The sequence below is a fragment of the Botryllus schlosseri genome, chromosome 4 (genome assembly GCF_051294905.1).
Source record: "Botryllus schlosseri isolate E-star chromosome 4, Bs_hap1, whole genome shotgun sequence".
Classification (NCBI taxonomy): Eukaryota; Metazoa; Chordata; class Ascidiacea; order Stolidobranchia; family Styelidae; genus Botryllus; species Botryllus schlosseri.
Window position 1 is genome coordinate 20696241 of NC_137239.1, and position 14635 is coordinate 20710875.

The following is a 14635-nucleotide window of genomic DNA, read 5'->3' on the forward strand; positions in this document are numbered from 1 at the left end:
TTGTTTGCTTGCCTGCACCAATAATATGGGAACGGAGGATAATTGAATCGGCAAAGACTGGCATTTTAGCGCCGATGTACCCTACTCACCTACTCTCTAAGTCTCGAGGGGGTTGACAAAGCGCAGTGTGGTATTCGTAACGTTCTGATTCGATAGATTTCCACCCGTTGTGGAATCGAATCCCGCTGCGTATTTTATCGATTCGTAGCGTGGTCTGAGTTGGTCATGATTTCACTGTCGCGTCGAGCGTTTGCTTGTTTTTGATATTGATTGTGTTTCGATTATTTTGGTAATTTTACACCGATATTCCTGTATTTTTTTAGTCCGTACCGACGTTACCGACTTGCGTACGTCCAGGCTTTTTATAAGTCACCGCTTATAGGAGCCTGGATAAACCTCCAACGCTTAGGTAGCAGACCTCGGTCATATTCGAACACGCAACCCATTGCGTGTTGTGGCTGTGGAGCAGACCAATACGCTATCTCGCCACTACGCGATGAGCGTTTGTGTATAGATTAGTAACCGATTGTTAGTAATCTATAGTAGAGCCAGACCGATTGTTATCGGTTCACCGATAATATCTAGTCGATATCACACTTTGAAAGAATTACCGGCATCGGCCATTGGAGGTTAAAAAATATCAGCAGTTTTCGTGACGTCGCGACATGGTGTAGCAAGTCAGAAAACTTTAATCTTCGACCGCTTGACTGGGAATATTGCTGTATTTCATATAGCTTATGCTTTCAAGATGTCCTGGTGCAGCCTTTCTAGTATATTTCATGTTTCCGTATGACAATGGCTGTAAAGCTGTTGAAATAATTTCTCTGAAGTTTTGAAAATGCGCCTTTTGAGGTAGATTCCACTTTATTCGAATATCGGCTGAATATATCGGTGTTATCGGCGAAGGTGTTAAATATCGGTTTCATCGGTATCGGTTCAAAACTCCAATATTGGTCGGGCTGTAATCTATAGTCTGACATGATTATTCCGATATTCTCATATAGCGCAAGGTGTTCTTATCAGGTCTCCGCAGCAGGAATCAAAGTCCAAGCCCAGACGGCGCACTTCAGCAAATCGCTGATACCTGATCAACAGATAGATAAATGGTCGGCGGTAATCGCGCTACATTTACTGTACTAACACAGTGCACCGTGCCTGAAGGCCGTTCGATTTTCATTGCACGATGCGTAATGTTTCTGACATTTGTAGACCAGTTATAGCTTGAAATATATAGTCTTACACCCGCACCTACCGCGAAGATGTGCTGCCCGAAGAGTTTCAATACTAGGCCGTGGGCTATCGCCAGTGCTTACACTACGCTGGTAAGTGTTTGATAAAAGGATCCTCTGCTGTCCTCAATACTGCGGTGCGCCTCGCCACTATTGTAGCCAACAAAATGATGATGATGATGATGATGAAAAAAATATTTTGTTAATTTTGATGGAAACGAAGCCTACTATTATTTGGTTGCTAATGGACGGTTTCTCTTTCAACACCAATACTCTTTACAGCTGATGTTTGGCGCTGTCTTTCTGATGTTCATCCCATTCGTGTGTCACCCTCGGTTATTTGGCGGCTTGGTACCTGTCGAACCAAACAGCGCGATGAGCCGTGAGTACCAGCGTTTAAATTATGTGTAGTAACAGTCGATTCTGCTTGCATATCTTAGTTACAGATGTAAAATCTGTAATGATACGCATCGCGAAAAATTTGCGTACGAATTTTTCAGAGGCGATGCAGTACGGAAGTACGATGTACGGGATGATATGTTTCCTTTGCTTTGGATCATTGTTCGTCGCTGCACTGTCTCTGCTGTGTATTATAGGGATACATAAGGTACTGAATTGTAGAGGCGTGGTTCCGCATGAGCTAGCCGGCTTGACGAAATCATATTTTCGTAACAGGAGCGCGGCGGACTATTGGTCCCGTATTTGGTGGTTAAGAGCATCCTGGCCCTGCTGGTTGTCGGCTGTTCGTTTTTCACTTTTCACGCGCTTCGCATGATGGATGAACATGCGATGTATATGGAAAACTATCCGCTGGTACGTATTTAACTTGATTTGGTTCGAGATTGCTGCGAAAGAGTGCAAGTATTCTCGTTTCCAGGAAATGAACGAGGTTGTCAAGGGGATTGTGGTCTTAATGGTGTTGCTGTCGTACTGGGTATTTGTGAGTATCGCGTTTGTTATCACGTATAGATTATTCAGCTATTCAATGACTCGTAATCCTGTATTTGCTTATGCTGAAAATGTGCGCCCTGTGAAAATGTGAATGGCTAATTGATCATACAGTACGCGGGATACAGTCTGCCGTGTGCTGTATATATATTTTCTGTTCACTCCATATCGCATCCATTTCGCCCAGTGACGTGTGGTGAGGTTCGTGACTGGTGCGGCACGGACCCCCCCCCACACACACACATACACACACACGCACGTAAAGTAGCCTACCTGATAAAGGGATCCAAAATGTGAATAACAACACTAGCGGGTATTTTCGGAGCATTTTCTTTGCACACTGTTAGCCGTTGCAATTCCACATTATACAATACTTGTAGGACTGGTCGCTATTGTGCTAAATGGCAGTGGCGGCTCGTCCTATAGGGCAACTGGGGCATTGCCCCACCTAAAATTCTGTTCAATAACAATTTAACCATTTATAGACGCACAGCAATCAGTATATACCGAGATCACGGCGAAACCCGCATTATTCTTGTGCTTTCGCTAACAAATGCCCATACATAGCGAAGTCTCTGCGAAAATCGAATTCTCTTCTGTGTTTTCGCTTCGTGAATGCCTAGCCGGGGCTTGCCCCGGTAGCGCTCATAACAAGCTTTCACTATCTATTCTCTCAAAGCCGCGCACAATAAAGAAACGGTGATTTACTCTCTCCTATTCGTAAAATGGCCGAGCAAGTGGGGCAACTATGCCTGTCGCCCTTAAGGTGTGATGTAACAATCGTATCTATATCTGAACTCGGTTACCGTGATATGCGTTGACTCGACCTTTGCTGGTATATGTCGATTTTGACGGTGTTTCGCACCATGATAATTCTTGAAACTTGGTACGATATGTCGTGAAGGTAGTATTTAGCACTGCTCCAAGTTTCAGGCTTGCTACTCAAAGATAAGGGTGGTAATTTCGTTTCCGAAGTTCAGCGTGTGCTGATATATCATGTACATTGTACAGCAAACAGATTTTACTCAAAAGCCGGTATTGGTCTCCATTGATTTTGACGATGTTCCATACCGAGATCGGTCATGATATTTGGCACAGTAAGTCTTAATGTTAGTATCGACCGCTATAATAAGTTTTAAGTTTGTCACTGAACTATGTGGGTGGTAATTTCGTTTCCAAAGTCGAGTGAGAGCTGACTCTTCATTTATCGCTAACAGATTTACGCAAAAGCCGTTATTGGTCTCTATTGATTTTAACGATGTTCCATACCTAGATCTGTCATGAGCTTTTGCACGGTATGTCTTGATTTTAGTATCGAACGCGGTGCCAAGTCTTAAAGTTGACGCTCAATGATTGAGGCAGTTATTTCGTTTTCGAGGTCGAGTATGGTAGAGATGCGCGCTGATCTGATACTTAACCTACCTACATCATTGCGGATCTCACGGAAAAGCCGGTGTCTGTCTGTGCTAATCTAGTCTGCGTTCCATAACGAGATCGGTGATGATATTTCCAATGGTATATCTCGATGATCGCATGAAACAGCTAACTAAGATTCTCGGTTTGCATTCAAATATTCACATAATTTTATGTTCGCCAATGTGCATTTCACTGTGAAATTGTGGCCTTCAAACCATTTGCTTACAATCCCCTGTCAAATGCGATAGCTATTTCATTTTCGATGTCGGCTAACAGCTGATCATTCGATCAGCCTATTCCTCGATCTATTTTACTCGAAGTTCGGTGTTCGTCTGTTTGTATTGATTCTGACAGTGTACCATGCCGGAATGGGTGATGAGATTGCGAATGCTACTTCTCGATGATTCCATGTAACAGTATGCTAAGTTTACGGCTTTCATTCATGTATTTATTGATTAATATATTTTCCAACGGCGATTTGGCAGCAGACAGTAAGCCGTATGTGTTGCGTCACAATCTCCAGTTTCAAGGCCAAAATGTACTATGTTGTTCCGAGACCGAAGTTCCGAGGCTGCTGTCCTTAGTTCTTCAAAGACCATTCAAATTGATGTTCTGGATTCAATATGACAGGCCCAATCTATGAGATAACAATTGCGTATGTGTCCGAAGTCGTTGACCTTTGCAGATAGGCTTACGCAATCTCTCGAGTTCTAGTCATTGGAATTAGTCTGGTCAAGTCAAGTGCGAACATGAATCGTATTGAATCTTTGCTCCGTACGTAGGCTAGTTTACGCAGTTGCCTTTAGAGCGAAAATTAAAGGTCTAGAAGACTACTCCTTGTCGCTTCGACATATTCCTGTCTTTTCATTGTATCGCATTTTTGTGGTGTATTGAACTGATAAAATTGCTAATAAAGCAATGATGATGATGATAGAAATTGTCCAGTTCATTGATCCAATCGTACGCCGGGTACCTCCGCTTTGGTTGCCTATCACCTGGTCGTAACTCGTAACCACCAGCTCAGTGGTCGTAACACACCAGGATCGTGTACGAAACACTTTCGGACGGCCTATCGATTTGCGTAATCTCTAACTCTACCATGAAATCATAACGCATGCTACTAAGGATGACCTGAAAATTGATTCGTGGCATAGGGACGATTCTTAGTTCACGTACATTATGTAAAATAATCCTTTGATTAAAAAAAAACGAATAAAACATTTGTTACCACACTTCAAGTCACGGCTCACCGGCAAACCTCTCGCGGCACCTACGTTAAAATCACTGTTGTCGGGAAATTCATGAGACCATCATATTAAAGTTACTTTTTTACGTTGGAAAACGCCATTGTGACGTCATGTTGATAAAAGTCGCTCGCAGCCCTTGCCCCACCACCCGATATTGTCACGAGCCGCCACTGCTAAATGGGCAAGTTTAGACGGATAATAATTGCTATCTCTTCAAGTACCGGTATAAATTTTTCGAAGCATAAAGCAACGACAATGCAGCCTATGCAAGTAGCTATCACATACCATAATTTAACGGAAAATAAATAACAGCTACATAAGTAAGGGAATGCATTTGCTCCGCATTACGTATTGGCCGTCGCTACTATATAATTCCTACAAGACTGTTGTATTCCGAAATCGATAACGTGTTTCACTGTGCTGCGATTGTCCAATTGTTAGCGAATAGTGCATGAGGCAAATTCGTTTGTGCCTCACCTGGCCACTGTTTCTATGCGATGGAATTGTTTGTAATAAAGCCGAATGTCACCTTCCTTGGTGATTTTGAAGGGGTTCCGGTGGTCTGACACTGTTAATATTTGGATTTTCGGAATCAGTGTGACGAGATCATTCAATTAATACCAATTGCTATGAATTCCGAGCTATTTATGATGAATTGCAATGTCGCAGGTGAGGACGACCCGACCGTGCCTCACCTGTGCCGCAACTCTCCTTTCACGCTGTATTTTTGAATAATAATTATGCAAATCGATGATTTTGTGTGAAAAAATGTTAAAATTTAGTTATTTATGAACATCGATGTAAAATATCAATAATCATCGACTCATGGAGGGTTTTCACAATTTTCACTTATTCGCCCTGACGATGGGTGAGGCAGTGCCTCACCTGCCTCATTGGACCGCACGTCACTGATTTCGCCTAATGTTGACATAGTATTGTAACGAATATTTCGTCTACTGCACATTGTGTACATACGTGGGCTTGGTAGGCATTAAGGCATTATGCAAATTATGGGAATTACATTTTTTCACCACTAACATGACGTCGCGGATCGATTGACGTCACAATGCTAAAGTTGAGCTTTAGAAGGCAAACGCGTCTTCCGCCCGCTGGCAGCTGTAAACGCGAGCCTGTGGCTTTGCTACGCTATTATTCCAAACAAATGTGCGTAAATATGTCTTCCAGTATGTTTATTTAGAAATTATATTGACAGTTTTATATTATTGCATCCCCTCATCGAAAGAACCGGATTGAATTCTTGGGAATTTTGGTTCGATATTAGGAAGCGCCTTTGCATTTCTGTTCACGGTCTTGTCAGTATAAATATTGCTGAAGCAGTACGCAGCAATCACGGTGCATTTTGTTTAATTCGTAAGATATCACCCATAACGACGCGACTTCAATGAAATGTCGTGTCGCAAGCTGTTCTAACGACTCCTTGACAAAATTCTAATAGCTCTAAGGTCGCTTTGTACCAGTAAGCGCCCGGCATTGGCACCAAGTATTGTAGGGATTCTCAGAGGCTTCGGGTCTCTGAAATATTTCGCACCGCTGACCCACTTCCGCGTCTGAGACATATATTACTCAGCGACCGCACGGCAATATAGTTCTAGTCGTTAATCACGTAGCAGTGACGAAAATGACTCGTTTTGTGATAACTAGCTAAAACAGCTTGATTTGTTTGGTAACATTTTCGAAAATCAGCATAATGGATGACGTCACAAGCTTCCTCTTAGTCTTGCGCTAAATTAACTGTATTCGTGGTACTGCGAATGACATGAAGTTGAAATGCGTGGAATATTGATTATGAATGTTCAGATTACTGAAAAATGCTAGTATTTCACAAAATGTTCATGGGTATGGCAATTTCACTTGCGAACGCGAACCTCTAAATCAGTGGTTCTTAACGTTTTTATCACTCGTATACCCCTCTTGCTTTCATAATATTATCTCGTACCCCTTATCCAGGATATGAGAGTATTTGTCAGGCAACCCATGAACGCCGGGTTTACCCCCGGAAGGTTTTCAACACAGCTTCTGGGAGCCACGTCTCGGACCATCTTGGATCATTTCATGACTATTTACCGTCTACACACGCGGTTCACAAACAGACAAACAGTCTTTGCGTAGCAAATAAAGCCCATGATTGATTACGCTATTCGCGAATGCAAGACTTGTTCTTATATTTCAATCAGCCTGCCACACCTTCGTTGTCTTAGCCGCGCGAATCGTGAAAGTTTTGAAGTTATTAATGAATGTTGTGTTAATAATGATGGTACTCGTTACATTCCTGTAAATTTTCCATCCTATGTCGCCACACGTTATCAGATTTACCGGTAGAGTTGCTGTAGTGCTGGTAGTGGTATCTTCAAAAAATGTACTTCATCTTATTAATCGTAAAAGCCATGTTCAGGCATATCCCGTCCAGCGTTAATAATTACTTCATTGACGCATGTTCATATTTCCTGACGTCCGATAAGAATATAAGATAGTCGCTACTCAAATGATATTGGTATGACTCGCACGCACCTGACAAAACTCGAAGAGAAACTACTCTCCTGAGACGCACGTGATCTCAAATTCGCATTTATTTATAATTATCAATATCGTAGTCATCGCCCAAGGTTTTATCGCCGCCGATCTCGTAGTCGATGTAGTTTACGGCGTCGCAGGTGCTCCGAAACGTATTGGGTATTGGGTGTGGTGTCCGGACAATACCGAGAAAACCATTACCGAGAATACCATTACCGAGAATGGACACCACCGAGAATGAACATTACCGAGAATGGACACCACCGAGAATGGACACCACCGAGAATGGACATTACCGAGAATGCAATATATGCAATGCAGACATGTTATGCATATGCACAGGTCGTGTGAGTGCGTCACGGCGTTGCCACATTCGGTATCGATGCTCAGGTATAAATTTCTCGGCAACGTCAGTCCCAGTAAGCTATATTCTTGACATTAGCCATTCTCGGTAATGTCCATTCTCGGTGGTGTCCATTCTCGGTAATGACCATTCTCGGTAATGTCCGTTCTCGGTAATGTCCATTCTCGGTAATGGCATTCTCGGTAATGTCCATTCCCGGTAATGGTTTTCTCGGTATTGGTATAGAACCATTGGGTGTTGGGTTAGTTCTGTATCACCGAAATGACGGTGTCTGGTACTCCCGCACCAACAGGTTTCACATCCCAACGGCTTGAAGCGACTACTCTCTCATAATTGCCAGGAAGGCTGGACTCATTTCAGTAACTCATGTTTTATATTTTTGTTATTATCCTACTATTATTCTTTCGGAAGGGATGGTATCTCGTTCGAAAGGAACAGATCCCCTGACACAAAATCGCGCCATGCGCGAAGGAAATTATCAAGTTGAATAAGTTTGCTCAAAAAAATGATCTACTTATTGTGGGCCATAATATAGACTATAATTTCGCACTGCGTCTCGTAATCCCATGCTTTGGTGCTTCGTAGCCCCACGGAGTCCATTGACCCCTGGTTAAGAATCCACTGCGCTAAAACTATCATGACGAACCCCGATATAAATATAGTCGACTCCGCTTAATTCGAACACTTGGGTTCCGCTGACTTTTGTCCGAGTTAAGCGGGAAATTAATTGTTCGTTTCATGACCGTGCGTAGAAGCATTGAAGGTACTGCACTGTTGCGTAATAAATGAATTGCAGCTGCGCTATACTACAGTATTGTCATTGATCGCTTAAAACGCACAAGATTTATATCTTCAGTTAGTTATATGGCAGAGTATTTCGATTCTGCACCAAGTCATGCAGCAAGAGCTGAAATGGTATTTTCATTTGAGCAATTCAAAGCAAGATATTTAAACGGGCTGAAAATCATTTATGGAAAAGCTAACAACGCAAACTGAAGGCTAATACACGAAATCAATGCTTCGGTGGGCCCGCCCGCATGTTTGCGCTACCTAAAAGATGACGTGAAGTGAAGTATGACGGCTTCATACGAGTTCGTTGTCGACTGCTACTGTGTGGGTCGTCGTTGTTTCACCATAATCCCTCAGTTGTGTCGAAAAAAGGTGCTGTTCAGTGTTCATTTCGTCATGAACCTAACTATAGGAACTACGAACCTATGTCCGAAATAGCGGGAGGTTTTACATACAAACTTTACTTTTAATGACTCCATGCGGCATTGAAAAGGTCGCACTTGCTGTCCAATGATCAACTGCATGCTATGTTGAGTTATTGATATGACTTCATGCGCTTCCTGGTACGAAACACCTATTGATAGCTGCGTGATCGGTTGTTTCAATGCAATGTGCCTAATGCCTTTTGTGTTTGTAGATCACACCCATCTGCGTGGTTAGCACTCACTGCCACCGACTGATGACGGGCACCAGCAACGAATACATCAGCGCACCTTTGATCGCGATGGAAGTGCCGCCTGCTCAGGAAGCTCCGTCGTACGGGTACGCCGTCAAATCTGCCGGCGTTTTTTGATCTGTGCGCGGAAACAGGATGTAAATACAATAATACATACAACTGTACAGTGGATAATGGACTAGTGTTTAGCATTTTTGTGAATTTCAGCAGTTTGTTATGACCTATTCCTTATCTGTTCGTTTGTTTTTACGGGACGTGTTTGTATTCAGCCTTTATAATGCACGCCATACCCGTATTCATTTCTTCTTCTTCAATAAAGGACTTGTCACCGCATATCTGTATTTGTATTCAGGGGTGTCAGTAACGAAGTACTACCTTTTCGGGGTACTCTGGTAGTTATGATGTTGTAGGCATACTAATTCTACTTATACATAAGTTTTCTGGCTAAAATAGGCCTACAATGCTTACTTTTCATTCACTTGGAAATCGCTGCTTCTGCTTGTACTATCAGTAGGGATTATTACGTTACTTTTACCTCAGTACCAACGAAGATTACTTGTCCACCTCTTCTGGCACTTAATTCTCATAAGAATTAGAATGACAAATGTCTGTGCACCAAGCTTATTGTCTCATTTCACACCATACAATTCTCAAGGGCTACCAAAGATGACTATTTGAGTACCTCTGTTTCAGGGATATCCCTGCTCTGTTATAGCACTTTATTCTCATACGCGACAGAATGGCGAATATCTGTGATCCAAGCTGGGCTCGCCTGGCACCAGAGGTGGTCAAAGTAGTCAAGAAAACTACTCAAGTAGAAGTAGCCATGAAAAAATCTACTCAAGTACGAGTAGAAGTACTTCTTCAATTGGCCACCTAAAACTACTTGAAGTAGAAGTAGAATTGATTGACTTTAAATCTACTCAAGTAAGTAAGTAGTTTTAAATACAGTCTTAATTCGTTCGCATGGGCCGTCAAAAGCTGCGAATCGAGCTATGCGGAAGGTGCTGAGAGCTTGATTCGTATTGATGCATCCCGGAAGGTATCAATTTTCGACAGAATAAGCATTTTTTCGCATCATTGGATGCAAACTATAGTATTGATATGAAATGCGATACTAACCCTTTGTTTACTAGAAGACCCCGTTTTAGAGAATAGCATGGCATGGGGTACTACCCCGTATTAAAAGGACCCAAGTTTAGGCGAAGAGCAATACGTAGAAGTTGTATCGGATACGGTTTCATCACTTTGCTCGATTAGTATACGTTAATAACAAATATTGTGGATCATAAAAGTTATGTTTAGTGTAGCTTTATTTTCGGAAAATATAGGCATTGCTACACTTGCTTTTATGCTTCATCATGTATGTTCTGCAAACAAAAGAACTGAAAGTAATTAGAACTCAAAGTATGATACTCGCAATTGAAAAGGAAGTACAAATACCACTTCTAAAAAGTGGAAACTGTACTCGTGTCTGTTGTCCATAAAGCTTCAATGGTGATCTGCTAAAGCAGGTGTAACGTTAAAAATAGCTGGATTTTCCAGATTAGCAAGATGCGTGCATACGTAATGGGCTTCTGGATTACGATATGATAGGTAATTGCTAGATTGCGAAACGGTAGTTTCAAATATTATGCTGGGCCATATTTACTATAATGTAATATTTAATATGGGCGACAATGCGGTGTGAGCGGAACCGAGCAATCCGGTACCTAAATGATATATTCACTGATACTTTCGTGAAAACATTTTTGTCACTCCATACCTACTGTGCGCGAAGCGCAACAAAAACTCTGGGTATTCCTTGACTATTATGAATATTAAATGTTGATACTCCGCGAAAACAGCCCCGAAATTCCTCAGGCTGTCTTTCGTATTGGGGGATTAAACTACTTCTACTTGACAAACTGAAAATAGCGAAAAGTAAGTAAGTAGATCACAAAATATTACGAAGTAGAAGTAGAGAAAATCAGATCTACTTGAGTAAGTACCAGAAGTAGAGGAAAACTACTTGAGTACTTCTAAAAAGTAGAAGTACTTCGTTACTGACCACCTCTGCCTGGCACTATACACATGCAGTTCTGCTGTAGCATTTCAGGAAAACCAGAATATCGATAGATCGATTGATGTTAGAGAATAGAAATATTTCTCCAGTTAGATCACCGGCATTTCGCCAGACGACTAGAATTATCTAGCTGTCAAAGTCTGACCAGGAACGCAGTGCTATGATACATGGTTGCGGTACATAGGCCTATTTGTAGCGGCAAAATGCATGTTTAGAACTCGCCTGTCGCCTCCTTAATGTCAATTACATTTACAGAAAGCACGTGAGGCTATACGCCTATGCCCAATGCAGTTAAAACCGCACGATCTTTTCAAATAAACGGAACCAGAAATCGAACTTGCGTAATGCGTATGGCGCATATATTCTCATCAAAATAATCGCAGAGGGAATATCTGGTATTATTCCCATGAGACTTGGGAAGTTTCGGGTAGTATATGTTATGCCGCGACAGACACATGAATAAGATCTATTGTTTCGGCTGGGTCGGTCAATAATACTAAACGCGATTCCCCTACATTGAGCTGCGTCTACAGTTTCAAGACGTGTCTTGCGTGTGCCGCACGCATCGGTTTCTCTGAGATTGTAGCTTGTGGTTGTATGTCGGTGCTGCCTTCGAGTCCATGTATTCGCCAGTAGACTACGATACACGGAAACATCTCTGAAGTAGGAAGATCTATTATTGCCAATTAAATATTCTGTATACGAATGTAGGATTAAAGGTATTTGGTTGATATTATGTCCGTCTAAATCCCAGCACACTAACAATAGCCTACTATCGCATGTGACTGGGCAATAATGCATTCAAGATCAATCGAAATTCAATACACTTGCGCTAATCCCGCTAATAGCCTCTTGAACCCTGGATCTGTTTCATGCAATCAATATATTTTCCTAATTTTGCAATGAACCTTTCGGATACGGACTGCGTATTTGTGAATGAGTTTTAATCCTCCCATACCACACATATCGCCCTCATGAGCGAACTTCGAAAATTGTCGCAACATACAGTTGAACTTTTACGGCACAGCTGAGCTAAAAATAATATACCAATTCCAGGCTGTCCATCATCATCATTTCATTATTTATTATCGTTTTTACTGATACAAGATGGCACAAGCATTTCAATGAAATGACAAAAAGATGGTTTCGAGAAACGACCTCGAAATATTTTCAATCAACCATCCTTGGCGTGCAGGCTGCAGATAAAAACAATGAACCTGTAAGTAAGGCATACACGCGGAATAAAAAGATGATGACATAAAAAAGGAACAATGAAGTGGCAAGTGTTGGTATGCATATACTTGGATAGGCAAAATCGATATGATATGATATAGCGTGGTCGGGTGATGTCGAGCGAGGATAGTACTCATGTCATTCGAAAGAATGTCTTTGTATTTTGTCCTGAAGGTGAAGGTGGTTGGATATTTAGTGCCACGCGTTTCCTTGTATGAGCTGCATATAGTTGCGTCACCGTCGACTAGCATCAATCGCAATGAGGAAGTAGCTTTCACGTGGAACCTTAGCCGTTTCAATACGATATATATAAGGGAGTTTTTAAAATATCGTTGCAATGAGGGTAGTATATGCTGCCTCTACCTGTAACATCTTCTGCAATTGCGAAAAGTCCCGCATAACGTTTGAGCATGACTGTTCAGTTCAAACAACGACAAATCAAAAAGGTATCTCAACATTTAACACACGAACGAACACAATAACACAAGTCATATCCATTCGACATGTTATATTCAATGTTACCTTTTCAAACTACACGTTTTAGATCAAACTACTCCATCAACTGCGGTTGACTAGTTGATCACCATATCACTTCGTTGCAGATTTTCCTCGCAAATTCTGCATCTATTGTCATGCATACATTATATTTTCATTTTTCTCACATTTTCGTCATGAATTGCATTTCACATCCAATAAATCTTTTTGTGTCATGAAAAATTTAAATTTCATGTCTGAAGTTTTTGCGACGATTATTTGTAACTGCTGCTATACTGTATTATAGTAGTCGAAGATTGCAAGATTATTTCGAAACTTTGCTGAGGTATTTGAATTTCATGCGCGAAGTTCTCATTTAATTCTGCTAAATCAACAAACGAGCCCGAAAAGCCCCGAGCTGACTTCTATCTCTACGAATACTTAGGCTACGTAAATCGATCACAAAATGCTACGGTCGAACGAAGGTTAAAAGCAACCGAGTTTACCATTCAGGTGAAGTCTGCATTCATCGTTGGGACTAAGCCATGATGGATTTCCGTGGTGTCCTCTAAAATTCCGCTGGAAAGAAGACAACTGTGTCGAAATTACATTATTGTTATAGTAGGCCTATACCAAAGTCTAGTGGATAATAACCCATATAGCGATAGGAAATTATTCACCCAATAGCCACCGCATAGAACCCGAAATTCCTTTCATGCAGGAATGCGGATTCATACGACGTCATGGGGAGAGCGTGGGAGTTACGCCATAATTGTGCATGTGCGATAATCAGATTTATCACATGAAATGGGTGCCTGCCTTGGATAACACTCACACGAAAGCGTTGGCGCAATTGAGTAGCGGCGGTACTCCCACGAAGCACTTTCCTCAATCTGTGTAGCCTACAGCCTCATTTTGAGGTCATGCAAGCGGCAACGCTGCTAGAGAAATTCTTTTTGCCGCGACTTTCTCCGTTAGAAAACCCGATTTCTTTAGAGTGAAATTTGATTCTGTTTCTGGTTCATTTAATTCTTAATTTCATCTGGTCAAATCACCACGTGATTGTCATAAACTGAAAAGAAAGAAAGGCGTCGAAACGATCTGGAGTAGTGTTTGAATCAAACACCCACCTTGTATGAACATTGCACACTGAAACTGAATGAATAGTAACAGAAGATATCATTAAAAAACAAGCGCTGAAAATGTCGTGGCATGAAACAGAAGACGATGAGTCAGATCAAGGTCCGAAAATCTCGAGTACGGTACTTCCCCGTCACTAAAATTGGCGTGGCGGTGCTTAAAGTGAGTCAGAATACCGAGAGTTCCCGTTGACATGAATTAAATGGATTTGAAATTCGTGCTATACCGAGAATCCGTTGTGATTTAGGTGTTTCGCCGCGACGCAACCAGCTACTTAGGCCAACATCCAACATCAGTCTCAAGTCGCGGCAATTAACTGGTACACACAGGTATTATTACGTAATATTCAATTCAATTTGTTGTTAATAATTTCCTCATTTCAATACACCACTAGACCGCGATACAATGACGGATAGGAAGGTGTCGAAACGACTTGGAGTAGTCTTCGATATCAGACACCCACGTGGCCTAGGCGACGTAAAATGGAGGCATCCATGTACATTGTACACATAATGAAAAGTA

At 41.7% G+C, this 14635-nt stretch overlaps 1 protein-coding gene across 1 annotated transcript; it reads left to right on the top strand.

The window, feature by feature from the left end:
• Window positions 1–1164: 1164 nt before the first annotated feature.
• On the top strand, window positions 1165–9534 carry LOC145437355 (uncharacterized). The gene is made up of 6 exons (XM_080314563.1): window positions 1165–1322; window positions 1512–1611; window positions 1730–1836; window positions 1905–2042; window positions 2107–2169; window positions 9163–9534. Exons 1-6 carry the CDS (start codon window positions 1260–1262, stop codon window positions 9316–9318), a joined length of 627 nt encoding a protein of 208 aa, XP_080170689.1. The 5' UTR covers window positions 1165–1259; the 3' UTR covers window positions 9319–9534.
• Window positions 9535–14635: the final 5101 nt, after the last annotated feature.

What these genes read in the sequence shown, in the direction of transcription:
- LOC145437355 (XM_080314563.1), top strand. Translation starts at nt 1,260, where the DNA reads ATGTGCTGCCCGAAGAGTTTCAATACTAGGCCGTGGGCTATCGCCAGT. An exon ending in CCAGTGCTTACACTACGCTG is followed by an intron (nt 1,323 to 1,511) that starts GTAAGTGTTTGA and finishes TACTCTTTACAG; the next exon opens with CTGATGTTTGGCGCTGTCTT. An exon ending in GTATTATAGGGATACATAAG is followed by an intron (nt 1,837 to 1,904) that starts GTACTGAATTGT and finishes TTTTCGTAACAG; the next exon opens with GAGCGCGGCGGACTATTGGT.